The following is a 15,958-nucleotide window of genomic DNA, read 5'->3' as shown; positions in this document are numbered from 1 at the left end:
AGTCCTCAGGAATGGCAACGCATGAGGGTATCATGGGCGAAACAGTATACTCTGTTATGTCCATGGTACTGCTCATGTCTATAGGCGACCGTTACCACTTTCCATCAGGTGGGCCGTCAGCTTGTTTGCCATTCTAAGTTGTATAAAAAACAAAAAACCATAAATTTCTTTATTTATTTATTTCTATCACAAAACGACATAATAAAATTTACAGCTATATAGGTTAGAATTTAAAAACAGTCTTTATGAGAGACTGGTATCGGTACTAGGATTACCCGTCTTACAGATCACCAGGCTCCCAAACTCAAGGGCATCTATTTTACTTGATCTATAAAGGTAAGAGTATACAAGTTCATAAATGAAATTAGGAAAATTTTATAATCTACGTGTATGTATTAGTATGGGTGAGAGAACAAGCGAAATGTGAACATATATAGACAAATATATACTTGATAAAACCAGCGTAGAAAAAGCATTACACACAAAGTAATTCAGCAGAATTTGAAGTCTGTTTTTATTTTAAAAATGTTTTTAAGGGGTTCACCTTTGAAAAGATTTTAAAAATTCATCAACACATTTCTCAAGTTTAATTTTACGTACACATTTATTTTTTTTTTAATTTTCACCTTGTGTTTTATTAATATTTTCTGCGAATGGAGATTACCGTCCCAAGTTGTTGAGAACATCCGAAGAAACCCTCATTTCAAGAATCGTTAATAGCCCTGAATTGTTCTTTTATCAGACCAAAAGCCTATAGAAAGCGAACACTTAAAAAAAAAAAGAAATCGCTGTTAATTACAAAGTTTGTACGTTCAAGGGTGTTGAATGCGATTCTTTTTCTCTGTTAGACCCATCTAGAACAATGTAATTGTTATTGCTTTGTCCAATGAATTTTAACTCCAATTCTTTTGTAAATATGGTGTCTTTTCCAATTTTCTTTTATAGCTTACACTTTCATGGAATACGTGTTATCATTATCATTTCGCCATTATTCTGAGTCATCCAAATCCATTGACTGTAATGTTCGAATTATATAACTTTAAAAAGTAATTTCAACAAGTAGAAGCGGCAATGTCATAAAAACAGACCGAAATTTCTAAACTCAAATAATTTTCCCTCTAAGATAGTTTATGACTACCATTTTTTTGTAGTGTTATCGTGTATATTAAGGCTCTCGTGCTTATCTTTCATAAAAAATATGGATCTAATGTTATCCCATTTATTATTAGCTACAAACTTAGTTTTATCTTTATGTTGCAACATATCCAAATGTATTTACATAAATATCATCAGAAACAAATCCCCCAAACTGCGGGGAAGGGATTGTTATTAATGAGGAGGTTAGTCCTTATTGCTGTCAATATATCCTATCAGGTCGACCTCCACGCGGTTCCTCTTGGAAACTCGTGACTAATGTATCATTGAATTCGTCACGATGGATTAGCTGACCTTTCTTTTCATCCTCACCTATCACCTCTCACTGGTACCCCGCCAGTGTATACTGATAGCGCAGGCATGGCATTCTCACCCATTAAAAAAAAAAAACAATCTATGTATTTCTAATAACTTACCTACTTATTCTATTTAACATAGTTTCACTGCTCTTGAAGGATTTTAAGTAATATAATTCTCCCTCCCCTATAAGTCTCCCTCTGGTAAAACTCTATACTTGTAACGTAGTATTACAGACTGGCAATGCAATTACAAAAATGAGACAAGAAAATTATTACACTAGTGTGTGTTTTGTAAAATGTGTGTATATGACAGGTTAGAATTTATATGGAATTAATGTTGCAAAAATAGGAAAAATTCACGCATTCAATTTTAATTTTAATTCGTGGTTGTTGCAATAGAATTGTATTATATTTAAATGTATATAATATATATATATATATATATATATATATATATATATATATATATATAATTTTTTTTGTATATATTTTGTATAATTTATCTATATATCCAGTTACAACACGCTTAATTCTAACCAACTATATTTATTTAAAACTAATTCTACTTCAAAATATTAAAATAATTAAAACTTCTTTTGTTCGTATTCCCGCCAAATCAGCTTCGAGCTTATATTGTCCAAGTCAATGCCCTATTTGTCTATCTTTCTCTAATATATGTATAATTATGTTTTTGTCTTTTACATTGACAATCTACTCATTCGTTTAAAACAAAATAACATTTGTTTCCTCATATATTTGCTTTTATCCGCGACTTATTGCAATCTGAAATAATGCTCATTGACCGAAATAAAAAGTAACCTATGTCCTTCTTCATTAAATATAGTAGGTACGTATGTACGTGCTTACAAAATTTCATCACGATTGCTGAAAAACAAATACTTTCTTATTTATATATACAATTGATGATCTAGTGATCCAACCTGGTTTTGCACAGGTAGATAAAATCAAGCTTTCTATATCTTTAAACTAAGTTGAGTAATTTTTAAGTCTATTCATTCATTATTATTTTATTTTTATGTAAGTCTTCATTGCACCAAAAACATAAAATTATTAAATATATAAAACAGAAAATATATATACTACGTAAAATAAAGTCATGACCAACAATCAAATCTCTCCTCCTTGTAATGTTAGTACAAATTTGTAAGGACTAATTTACAACAATTATCTTGCTTTATTTGTTTATATATTTATTTATTTTTTTCTAAATGTTATTCATTATCGGTAGTTGCCACGGTTGGCAGATAGGTTGGTAGCCGCAGTTACGCTTTGGTGATGGTTTAAGAGGAATGCTGCTGCTCATCCCTCGACTATAAAGTTCCCTTAGTGACCTCTAAAACTCACTGGAAAGGAACGGGTGGTCTATTCTATGCTGGAACCGTACCGCAATTCTAATACCCTCATTAAGAAGGAGGCCTATGTTCACCAGTGAACAGTTGACGGCTCATATAATAATGATGACCGGGCTATTGATTGATTGAAAACATGAATTTTCAAAGTACATAATAATTTCAGATGTGGCGCCTTACATCCGGGAGACCAATTGCTCGCGTTCGATGACCATGTGATTGATGGGAACAACTATACTGCCGAAGAAGTCATGTGTTATTTGGAGAACAGTGAAGGTGGCTTCACGAGACTGCACGTCGCACCCAGACACGTTCTTGCACACGGCGGAAGGTATACTAGAGGTAAGTTCTATTTTGTTACTTTTAAAATATAAAAATACTAGCTTTTACCCGTGACTTTGTCCGTGTGAACGAGTTTACTGATTGGAATAAAATGTAGCCTATAACGTTCCACATCCTATGTAGTAAGTGCATGCAATTTCATAGTGATTGATTAAGCCTTTAATCAGCCCCACTCTTTAAGATTATGTTATGATGCGGCTGACATATCCTTATAAGATAAAAGGCTCTAAATAAAAAAGATAAAAAAATAAAAAGCTCTTAAGGCATTATAAATTAACAAACAAACACACATTCACGTTTATAATATTAGTAAATATAAAGACTTTTTTTTCATTATTCAACAATCTATGTTTTGTAGATAAATTTAATTGAAAATATTTCAATTAGAACGCGGTATCGCGTGTATTCGACTAAATTTTGTTTCGCTGCAAGTACTTCTTTGTCTACAAAGAAAAACAGGTTCAATCATTGGAGTAAACTCTATTGACTGCAAAAATAATGATAATAAAAATCTATTCATAATTAGCCAAGCTATAGTGAAACATCGCCACAAAAATTGGCACTTTTTCCATTATAGACCATTTAGTATGTGGCATCATTTATAATTTTGTAACCACTATTTTATTGTTAACTGTCTGCAGCTTCACCTGTATGAATCAGTGTATAAAGTATTCTATGTATTAAATTAGGAATTGTGTACCATATTTGCTCCAATTCCATTTAGTAATTTTTGTATGAATTAGTTAGAAGAAACATTCGCTCATTAATTCATCCAATCATCGTTACGAACTTTCGTATTTAAATAAGATTTCCAGTATTACTTTAATTATGTAATAATAATTATATTACGTAACGATAACATGAAATAATTAAGTCCTAACAGTAATATGAAGTAATTAAAATACGATACTGTTTAGCTACATGATCAACATTGAGTGTGAAACATTCTCTTTTCGGTTGGTTACATTCATGGAACATATCGTCTCTGTCTTTGCTTAGGATGGTATAGTCACATATCGTGCTGTAATAAAAAAAATAGGGTCCCATTAATAAGATTTGTTTTTGTCAAAGTAATCATTTAAAATGTGCCATTCCCATGAGTCCTACTTAAATCAAAATTAAAATAACAGCAACCAAGTAAAGAAGTTTGTAAACAAGCAACGCTGACCATAACGTCTCGGTAGATCTAAGAATAAAAGTGTTTAGACAGCTGTTTCTTACCACACGAGGAAGTCTTCGCGGTTTAATCATGAACATTTCATATATGTTGCCCATCACTGAACACAGTCTCACTCTGTCACTCACATTTCATCACTTCATGTATTTTACGTCTCTGGATGCCTTGGATCTTGATCCTTTAAAGATCTACATTATTGATGGTACACTTCTTTACCATGGTGTCTTAATTAATTACTATGAAATTTGATATTCACATACTATCTATATAGTATGTGTATGCCAAATTTCATTTCTAAAAATAGCCTGTATCCTTCTTTATTCCAGGATAAAGAAGGATATAGACTACTTTCTATCCCGGCCGGTAAAAATATCGCAGTCGTGTGACTGCAGTCGCAAATAAAAGCTACTAAAAAATAATTTCGCTTAACGATAATTAATTAAATGTTTACTATTATAATTCATTTAAATATATTGCCACGCCTACACTATAAGATGTTTATGAAGATACTGTATACGGCTAGTATACGGATATATATCAAAAATATAAATCCGAAAATTTGCAAGAATAGATAGAATAATCGACAAGGGACTAAACCTACTCGTATTGATTTCACAATAGATAATCATAATCAGTTTAGAATTGGCAAAGATATCGTGTTAAAAATTAGTAGTATAGGAAGTTATTTGAAATGCTTGCAAAGCACCTAACTTTAATTAAATTTCTAATCGATTCAATAAATCATTAGTGTTACTTGTGTATCTACATTCATTATATGAATTTCTAGTGCTTCGTTACGTTTGAGTAGTGATCTATACGAGATTAATAATAGATTATGTATTAGAATTAATGGAGTATGTATAGGTGCCTACAATTAATTTACTCAAAGCTACCCTGTATTTGATCAAATGGGTAAGTACAAATAAGTTGAAAATTGTTCCTTTCTAATTATAAATTGTATCAACGGACGAAAAGTTTAATTATAAAGCACCCAACCTGAAAATATAATTGTATAAGAAACAGAGATTACAAACTTTTTCAAATTTCGGTTACAAGTCTTGACAACTTTAAATATTTTTAATTTCATTTAACGTTTTCAAGACTTGTGATCGAAATTTTTTATTTGTACGCAAATGCCAATTATCTCTTCTCCAGATCGATACAATTTCCTTCTCTTTTCCCCAATCACAAACTTGTGTTGATTTTCACTACGTTTGGCCAGTAATCACGAAAAAATAACAACGCTCTTCCTTATGTTTAATTTGTCTTAACCTGTGCTATTACAAATACTAAAACTATGAACAAAAATTACCCAAATTTCTCCAGGTCTATTTCGCCTTTCTCCAAACATTTTTCCAAGAAATCTAATTCTCCAAAATTTCGCGATCAAAATTTTTTACCGAAACTTGCGAAAAAATGGCCAATCTGGCAACACTGGCCACTATATTGGTAATTTTTTTAGAAATATTAACATAAATTACCTAGATTTAATATGTTAATTACTTCACATCGTAAATATTGGTTTAGTGCTAGCTCTAATATTTACAAAATATGTTTATCTTTTTATATGGGCATTAGGACTTTTCCACTTTTATCATATTGCCTTAGATGACTAAATCATCATCATTTTAACATTATGAACTGATTTTTTGTACTAACTATAAAGATATTTTTTGTTATTTAAAGTAATTAATTAGTTGGGATTTGTTAATTATTTCATATTGCATAGCAAGCCATCTACTAATTCGTTAAAAGTATCATAAGTATTCTTATAAATAGAGCTATAAGGTTTTGGGTTACTACTGAAATTTTCACAATTGGATGCAATTGCGCTGAAAGGCTGCTTCAATCATCATCAGGTTTATGACTTCGCAAGTCTACACTTGCAAAGTTTCCCATATTTATTGCCCATCAAAGCTGAACGCTTCAGAGAAAGTTGAATTATACGACTAGCTATCTTAATGACGAGTTCTTATGGATATCGTAATCATGATTGTGATTGAGATAATTTTAGTAGAATTATAATAAAATTATACTAGACAGGTAGTTATAATAAATATAATGCAATCATACCAGTGACCCCCAAGCTAGAATACCCGGTATAAAGGGAAATCAGGCTACGAACATCTTAGAGTACAACTCAGAATGCCCAAACAAATTCAACCAAGACTTATGATCGAATCCAACCTAATGCAGGAAAATTGATTTCCTAAATTTACTCGATCAGGTATCGAAGCCGGTGCCTCATTTACGTAAAACGATGTGCTCAATATATAAACTCATTTTTTAGTAAAAACAAACTATTATGTTATCTGTCATATATCCATAATACCTGTCAGATACAATGACATGACTTTAAACACTTAAGGCTCTTATTTCATTAAATGGGCACTCAATCAAACGAATATTTCAACACCAAATATTTTCAATTGAGTAGACGAACTTAATTTTTTTAATTGATATCTAGAAATATCCATAACATCTAATCTTTTTGATGCTATACAAAATTGACAAACATAAGTACAAGCAGATAAGCACAATAATAAATATGACGGTTTCTTCGTACTAGCTATGAGATGCTGAATTAAAGTAAATATGACTGAGAAACATCGAAGGAAAACGAGACACGTTTCCAATTCAGCGTCATCATTATAGTTTAGTATTATCATCGTAACGATGTTTCCAGTTTCAAATAGAAAATCGGAATATTTACCAAGAATATTATCCTTACAATTTCTCTCGTGCACACTTTGTTACGCGAATATACGTTTGTCAAGATTCCTAAGGAGATCGTGTAACGTAGTGGGTAGATAGATAAAATTTCTCCAATATCAGCTTACATTCCACGGATATATACTTAATGATCACAGAGTTAATTCTTATTCAGCCCGAGGCGAACTTGTTCTGAATAGTCCAACTCGAAAGCAAACTAAACATATCTGAGGAACAAGTCACAAGATTTAGCAGATACGAAATTAATGCTTTTGCAGGAACATCTTCCAAAACTTCTCTAGTAGAATATTGTTCATACTTGTGGATTGTAGATAGTAATCACTTTTGACTTTTTTTTTCTAATTAGTAACTGTTTATTTGGGACGATAACAACTTGCATGCTAGAAACTTAGAATGGCAAACAAGCTGACGGTTCACCTGATGGAAAGTGGTAACCGTGTATCCATCTATCATCTGGTATAGACATAAACTATTCCATACTACCCCTTCTGCCTGATCATTCTTGAGGATTTTCTTTTTTTAAAGCTCCATTAAAAGATAAGTAGTTTTTATTTCGCCTATTTTTTTTTTGTATATGAATCAGTAGTATCGCATATACTTCCGATACCTATGTCAAAAATGTATTTTGAAATCTTTAGGGTTCACTCTCCATCTAGATATTATATTAAATTTGTTACAATTTAAGTCAATTTTTATGGACCGAAATGTTATTTACTTATATTATTATTTAATTAACTAAAATTGCAATGAATTTCGAATTTAAGACCACCTCCACATAAAGGAGGTTTTGCTAGTAGTTGACACGCTTGGCAAGTGGGTTGGAAGTCTTCATTGAATACGTAAAATTGGAAAACCGTTAATAAGTAAAACTTCATATTTTTTATATTTATATTATACTGGATTAATAAATATAAAATAATACGTAATAGCAAAGAGATCAAAATGACAAATCATAGACACTATCAAAGAAATTACATTATCAAAGGCACAATATACTGGGTCGATAAAAATAATTACTCCGGTGAATGACATCCAATCGTATCTCTTTGTAACTAAAGTCTCTTATCTTTTGTATCATTAGCAAAGCGTTGAACATATAATTATGAAGATCAAACTTCGCCCGTATAATTCAAAAGGCTGAAGTTCTGGTGTTTGTTATGTGCTTCTATTCTACTGCTTATATCGCTCGAATAGTTTAATTTAAATTCAAATTGCACTGATATACCTGACATGTTTATAGGCCTTTTATATGTGGTTTCGTTCGTGTAATCCAGATAAAAATTAGCTTACGTTTTTCCCCATCTTATTCAGTACATTTATATTACATTTTATGATATTCGATTGAGCCATTTAGGTGCAAAAAGGTAACAAAAGAATAAACAAAAACACATTCACATTTACAATATTAGTAGAGGATTTAAATTATTATTTTTCTACTAGTTCTTATCTGCGTCTTCAATCGTGATAATGGCTTGTATAGAGTGTCTGAGACAAAAAGTAGCCTATGTCCTTCTGCATCCAAAATACTATATGTATTCTAAAACTGCGTCTAAATTTGTTAAGCAGTATTTGCTTCAAGTAGTAACGTCACATGTCGCAATAGTGTTAAGAACTAGCTTTTACTCGCGACTTCGTTCCCATGATTAGTTTTATATAAATTAGCTAAGAAATAAACAGCCGATATCCTTCTTCATCCAAGGTGCAGTGTGTATATCAAATTACATGACAATTAATTGTTAAAAATGAACTTTTGAAAATGTTATATTTATCTTAATACCAGAGGGAGACTTTGTACAAAAGTCGATTGCTTGGGTACCTCTGTCCCATTCGTGTTTCAACCGTGAAGCAGTTGTGTTTGCATGGCTGTGTTTCGGTTTGAAGGGTGGGATATAGCGTAAATTTACTAGGTATAGAGGAATAACACCTGAGTCCTCAGGAATGGCAACGCATGGGGGGCATCATGGGCAAAACAGTATACTCTGTTATTTCCATGGTACTGCTCATGTCTATAGGCGACGGTTACCACTTGCCATGTGGTGGGCCGTCAGCTTGTTTGCCATTCTAAGTTGTATAAAAAAAAATCTAAACAAAATAAACATATTTGTTTAATATATTAACAAAACTATAAACAGAAACTGTCTTCATCACCTTAACCATAGACTGTCATAAGGAACGGTCCTGATCCACCTGCATCCACTAACTCCCTGCAAAGCATTTGAGGTCGTCACTCCATCATATGAAGGATCGTCCTTCACTCCAAAGAGAGACTATATTATATATATTTTATAATACACTTTTATAATATATTTTACGATTCACACACATATATCAAAAACTATACAATAACCTGAGATTCAATACCCTTTTAAACTTTAATAGAGAATTGAAGTTATCGCTCGGTAAAGGTTGAACAACACAATAATATTTCACTAAAATTGCTTTAGATATTAAGAAAATAGCTTTTGAAATTGGGATGTATTGTAGTTGCTTAGTCTTTGTCGATGTTTTTGAAAAATATCAAGTTTATTACATTCGTGCAGGTTCATTATATTTTTATCCATATAGTGTATAATATAAATTTTTTTTAATGGATAATAAAATGGTAACCCCGCCTACGCTATCGGTATACACTGGCAGGGTACCAGTGAGTGATGATAGGTGACAATGAAGCAGGTCAGTTGGCCCATCGTGGGGAATTTAATAATAAATCAATCACGATGGTTTTCAGGAGGAACCGTGGAGAGGTAGTGTGATGGTCCCTCCCTTTTGCACCCCTCATATAATAACTACCCTCTAAACTAAGCTACACATGGAAAACCTACAAAGCCTAAGAAACACCTACGAAGGCTTTACCTAATGAAATCTATGAAAATATAATGAAAATCTACCCTAAAGAAAGGCCTAACACCCTCAATATAGCCCATACCTATATTACCTTATACACCCTAAACATCTTATAAATCTTAAAAAACCTTACAATAAACACATAATATTGAACAGATCTTTAGTAGAACACTTGATCATCTGGCCAGATAAATAAATGTGTGATCGTCTAGTAATGTAGGACCCATTGTGTGTGTAATAACCAAAAGGTTCTTTAATTGGTATATGATAGGAGTTAAATAATGAAGATGATTGATAAATCTTTAAGGATTAAGAATAATTAATGAATAATACTCATAATTCATGTAACTAGGAAGTTATGTTAATTTAATAGTAAATTTATTTACTATTAAATTAACATAACTATACTATATATACATATACTACATGACTGTATATAATATCATAACATAGCATTGTCAATTTAATATTATTTACTTAATACCAAGAATACTCAAGGTTCAAGTTAAATCTGTTGATTAGGCCGGAGCCTAAAAACGAGTAGTCCAACCCATAGGTCGAGAGCTACTAAAAGTAATGAGTGCTATTGAATGAACTATAAGTCCAGTCAATTATATATAATATTATTGTTGATTAACCACATTGTGAATTAACCAATTATTTATTCAGAGAGATATATCTAAAGGAACTATAAGTCCTTTAAAAGACACTGATTAATCACAAGTTAACAACGTCTCGTGAAATAACCAGTTGGGTTTTCTATAAGTTTGAGGACACTAAATCCAACAAGCTATTATTGTGTTGAGAGTAATAGAGATCTTTTGTAATATTTGTAGAGGTTTGATTAATCACATTGTGAAATAATCAGATTAAATAATTATGTAGCTTTATAGAGAGGACTACGAGGTTTGTCCGGAAAGTACGTATAAAAGTTTTTTAAAAATTTTATTTTACAATTATTCAGGTAAATCAATTTTATCCCCTTCAAAGTACTCCCCCTGTGACATAATGCACTTGTGCCAACGCCGTTTCCACTGTGAGAAGGCTCCTTGAAAGTCCTCTGGTTGTAGGTTTCTCAGCTGCCCCGTCGTAGCTTTTTTTATCTCATTTATGTCCCCCAAATGCCGCCCCCGAAGTACCAATTTGGTTTTTGGGAACAAGAAGAAGTCACACGGGGCCAAATCCGGCGAATAGGGGGGTGTTCGGTCACCGTAATGGAATTTTTACTCAAAAACTCACGGAACGATCTTGGCGCAAATTTTTTTCATTTGAAGTTCGTTTCTTAGAATTTCGTGGACCACGGTTTTGCCCAAATTAAGCTCTTCAGCCACCTGTCTGACCGTTAAACGACGGTCCCCATTAACACAAGTTCGAATTCTTTCCACGTTTTCGTCGGAATGTGAAGTGGAAGGACGTCCTGAACGTGGGTCATCTTGAACGCTTTCTCGGCCCTCTCTGAATCTTTTTAGCCACTTGTGGACGGTTGGTTCCTTCACAGCATCATCCCCATAAACTGTTCTGAGATCGGCAAAAATTTCACGGCCATTCTTGCCGAGTTTCGAGAGAAACTTGATTACGACGCGCTGCTCTTCAACGGAAGCGGGCTCCATGCCGACGGGGTTTCGTTAAGAGGTAACTTCACAGATGGCGTGACAAGCCAGTTCGCACCGCAGAACTCGCAGACCAGAACTGAAGCATTGTTAGGGACATAAGGAAGGGGTCCTGCGCTTACCTGGCCTCCCCACTCCTCTTTCTCGCATTCCAGAACACTTTTATACGAACTTTCCGGACAGACCTCGTATAAGTCCTAATAGGTTGTTGTCATAAGTACTGATAAATTACACATTAAAGTGCCAGGTCAATTATTATATATAGGTATATAGGAAGGACAATAAGTCCTATTTGTGTATGTTGTAGTAGTAGAGGCAATATATTGCATAATTATAATGTGAAAGATATAGATTAAATATATATTTGTATAGAAAGGCCAGTAAGTCCCATACAATTATTGTAGCTGTACTATAGTTATTCTATATCTACTTCCTTTTAGTGTCTTAGTAAACCTATTTACTAAGAGGATTTCTCAGATAAACAAGTGTTTTAGTGTTTAAATCATCATGATTAAATCCCTAAGAAATTAGGTCTTTAAATAATTATCATATCATTTAAGTGAAATTTCTCATATAAATAATTCCAATATTTCCCCTACAGTTATTATAAAATAACAGAAAATTATATAAATTTTCTATAGACTTTGATATAGAATCATAACGTGTATAATCTCCTTTTGTTTGACATCTGTCACATTAATGACGTATTGAATGACGTATTGATGTATTGAATTGAATTTTGATTATCTATCACAACTGTCAACGTAACAAATACTAGCAAGTTTGTTTATTTGTATTTGTTTAATATAATTAAATATAAAATCATCATATATCAACCGTAATATACAACTAAATTATCAGTGACATAAATAATCATGGTTTACACCAGAAATAATTAATAGTATCCAGTAATGCTGCAGTTTTATATTCATATCAGTAGCCAAGCTTACTTTCAAATTCAAGAATGAACAGAAGATTAGAAGTTTAACATTCTTATTGCAATTGTATTTGCAATAATATATACATACAGTACTAATTATCAAGAACATTCCTCAAATACATGTGTGGTGAAGATTTCCTAATATGCTATCTATTTGATTCCTAACCTCTAATGTAAATTTATTAAAGAAGTGAATAATCAGTGTTAGTGTTTGCTTTATTAATATTTAAAGTAATTGTCCTAACTTGATATTAATAGGATAATATCTCCTTGGATACAGTCGGACATAAACATATAACTCAATAATTAAATTTATAAAATACTAATATTATATTTTACTACTTGTATATCTCCATACTATTCCCATAAAATATTCAAAACATGTATATTAAATATAAATCCAGTAAATATTCACTAATATTAACCCTGTCCGAACTTGTCTAGTCAATATAACATGAACAAACAACATACATACAAACCCCATCGCCAGGACAACTTCCTTTCTAAATATGAGCAAAATACATAGCCTCACAAATGTCATACAGTACCAATTTTATACTGAACCTCATACCTAGTTAAGAGTAACTATAGTCAGAGAATCTTTTAGTACTTTTATTACCATTAGGAAATAAATCCACACCTATAATATCAGCATAATTAAATATTATTAGTAATCAGTAATACACACAGAATTGTTATTATCAGCTTGCTTACTACAACAAAATCAATATTAAAGTTTATAATAAATCAAGACAAAATATCTATTTAAACAATACAGGCTTGTTTACCATAAACACCCCACAGTCACATGAATTTATCTAGTAACACAATTAATAATGTATTAAAAGTATTACATTCACATAATATCACTTGCAACAGTTAAGCTGTCTCTTTGTACATCTGGTGTAAAACAAATTCCCACATGTAGTCATGGATAATCAAATATAGACTAAGAATCATTAATCTGGTCGACCGAGTAGTGGTATAAAAACACTTCACCATGAAGCGTTAAGTATGAACAGATATTCTAAACCAACACTGTAATAGTGTAATAAATACAAATATTTCATCATCATCATCGTCTCAACCATCACCAACCCACGACTGAACACAGGCAATTTCCACCGACTGACACAAGGAACGGCCCCACAATACACATAAAACAGTCACTCCAAACAATGGAGGTAGCCTACACCGCACTTGCATTTACAGGGTCGCCACTCAATAACCCCTCTCTCTTATCAATGGCTGTTTCCCCAGCAATGAGACCAGACCATAGTCACTTTAGTCTATTATCCTCAATAAATAAATACTTTATAATAACTAGGTATGAAACTAGTTAGTATTGTAATAGTTCAATAGTTGATTCAATAAGTATTTTCCAAAACTGGACAATTAGAACATTGAATCAAATTGATGAAGTTCTATCAAACGACCATATAATTGGATTTTGTATATGAGTAGAATAACGTAAGTACGTAAATTATATTGATGTAAACTTTGTTCAAATGTGATTGCATTTAACGATATACGCATTACCTAAAGGTATATGGACTCGACTAAATACGTATTTTAATAGTTGTTGGGAAAAATATTAAGTATAGACTTTGCCTGTGATCACAGTCAAAAATCTAACTACGTAGTAATAAATGGAACAAGCTCACCGGATTCTCCAGTCTTCTATTGATTAATTTCACACACTTAATCCATAGTGATACACTAAGATCTCAAACCCCTTCATCGAACCAGTCCCTCCTAAATCTATATCCTAGTTATTTTTTTATTTTATTGCGCAGTTCCTTAAAACACGACTCCCGCGCCATTTTCCGTCCTTTTTTTTTTTTTTTTTTTTTTTTTTTTTTTTTTTGCGCATTTCCTAAAAAGCGACTCCCGCGCGCCCGCCGATCTGCCGTCTCTCCTTTTTTTTTTTTTTTTTTCTATTCTTTCTCTAATAACGTCATAGATTATGTCACCGAAGGGTAGATATTTCAATAATCAGATTTAGCCTATTATTCGAACTGAACTTTTCTTTAAATTCAATTTAATTATATGTTAACGTATTTTGGTATTTTATATTAAATTGATTATCGAATTTATAAAACTTTAAAGACTCTCATAAACCTTATTAAACTGTGTTGTATGTATCTTTTTTTTACACCTGATGATAAAAAGGTAAACTATAATTTGGTTATATATAAAATATAATATATTTTTGTTTAATTTATTTAATTTTCTTGTGACATCCACTACACTTTGGAAACACATCAAAGGAGTTTCCCTTCTGTGTCAATATTTCATATATGGTAACGTCTTCTCTGTACGCTATTGTGAACCTTGACTTTAAAGTTTGTTTATATTAAATAGCTCAGCTTTCGCAGCGGTCACCTATAGGAATCCCTGTTTCTTTTATGTACTTTTGGTATTAAACCTATTGTACTATAGGCGAACCGTCACAGTAGACCTAGTATGGTATATTGCTAGCAATGAGACAGTTAGACTTCATTACTAGCAATCTTCCCCCCCCCCCCATATGGTGGCATTAGGTCCCGGCATAGAATGGGCCACACCTTTTTCTGTGGGTGTCATAAGAGGCGACTAAGAAAACATAATAGTCGAGGAATGGGCAGCAGCGTCTCTGTTTAGATATCACTAAAACGTAACTGTAATGGCAAATAAGCTGACGGCCCGCCTGATGGAAAGTGATAACCGTCGCCTATAGACATGGGCAATAACAGGGATATAACAGAGTATACTGTTTCGTCCATGATACCCCCCATGCGTTGCCATTCCTGAGGACTCAAGTGTTATTCCTCTGGACCCTGTAAATTCACTACCATATCACACGCTTCTTAACCAAAACACAGCCATGTTAACACAACTGCTTCACGGTAGAAACACGAATGGAAGAGGTGCAACGACTTTTGTATAAAGTCTCCCTCTGGTACCTGTGGCCAATAGTCTTATAGTGTTAAAATAATGACAACTCTATTGACTACGTCTTTAATATACAAATAAGCCTCTATTTAATAAACTGAGGGAGACCAGAGGGAGACTTTGTATTTACCAGAAGAAGACTTTGTACAAAAGTCGATTGCTTGGGTACCTCTGTCCCATTTGTGTTTCAACCGTAAAGCAGTTGTTTGCATAGCTGTGTTTCAGTTTGAAGGGTGGGATATGACGTGAATTTACTGGGTACGGGGGAATAACACCTGAGTCCTCAGGAATGGCAACGCATGGGGGGTATCATGGGCGAAACAGTATATTCTGTTATGTCCACGGTACTGCTCATGTCTATAGGCGACTGTTACCACTTTCCATCAGGTAGGCCGTCAGCTTGTTTGCCATTCTAAGTTGTATAAAAAAAAAGCTTTTGTAAATATACATTATTTAATTCAACTTGAGAGATTGGACCGTTACAATGATAAGTAAAAATGAACCCGGTAGGTGGCGATAGTGGTCAAAGTAACGTTTGCTGGTTCGGCCAGAAT

At 32.7% G+C, this 15,958-nt stretch overlaps 1 protein-coding gene across 3 annotated transcripts in view; it reads left to right on the top strand.

The window, feature by feature from the left end:
• The window catches only part of LOC113523102 (glutamate receptor-interacting protein 2), a 465,085-nt gene that overhangs the window by 428,153 nt on the left and 20,974 nt on the right, over positions 1 to 15,958 (top strand). For all 3 annotated transcript variants that reach the window (XM_052894828.1, XM_052894823.1, XM_052894836.1), the window contains one exon: positions 2,991 to 3,166. In XM_052894828.1, coding sequence (XP_052750788.1) covers positions 2,991 to 3,166 — 176 coding nt within the window. The remainder of the gene's footprint in view (positions 1 to 2,990; positions 3,167 to 15,958) is intronic.

Source organism: Galleria mellonella, unplaced genomic scaffold, assembly GCF_026898425.1.
Source record: "Galleria mellonella isolate WM207_F2 unplaced genomic scaffold, CSIRO_AGI_GalMel_v1 utg117, whole genome shotgun sequence".
Taxonomy (NCBI): Eukaryota; Metazoa; Arthropoda; class Insecta; order Lepidoptera; family Pyralidae; genus Galleria; species Galleria mellonella.
Note: the sequence above shows the minus strand (reverse complement) of the source record. Positions and strands in the feature narration are given on the sequence as shown.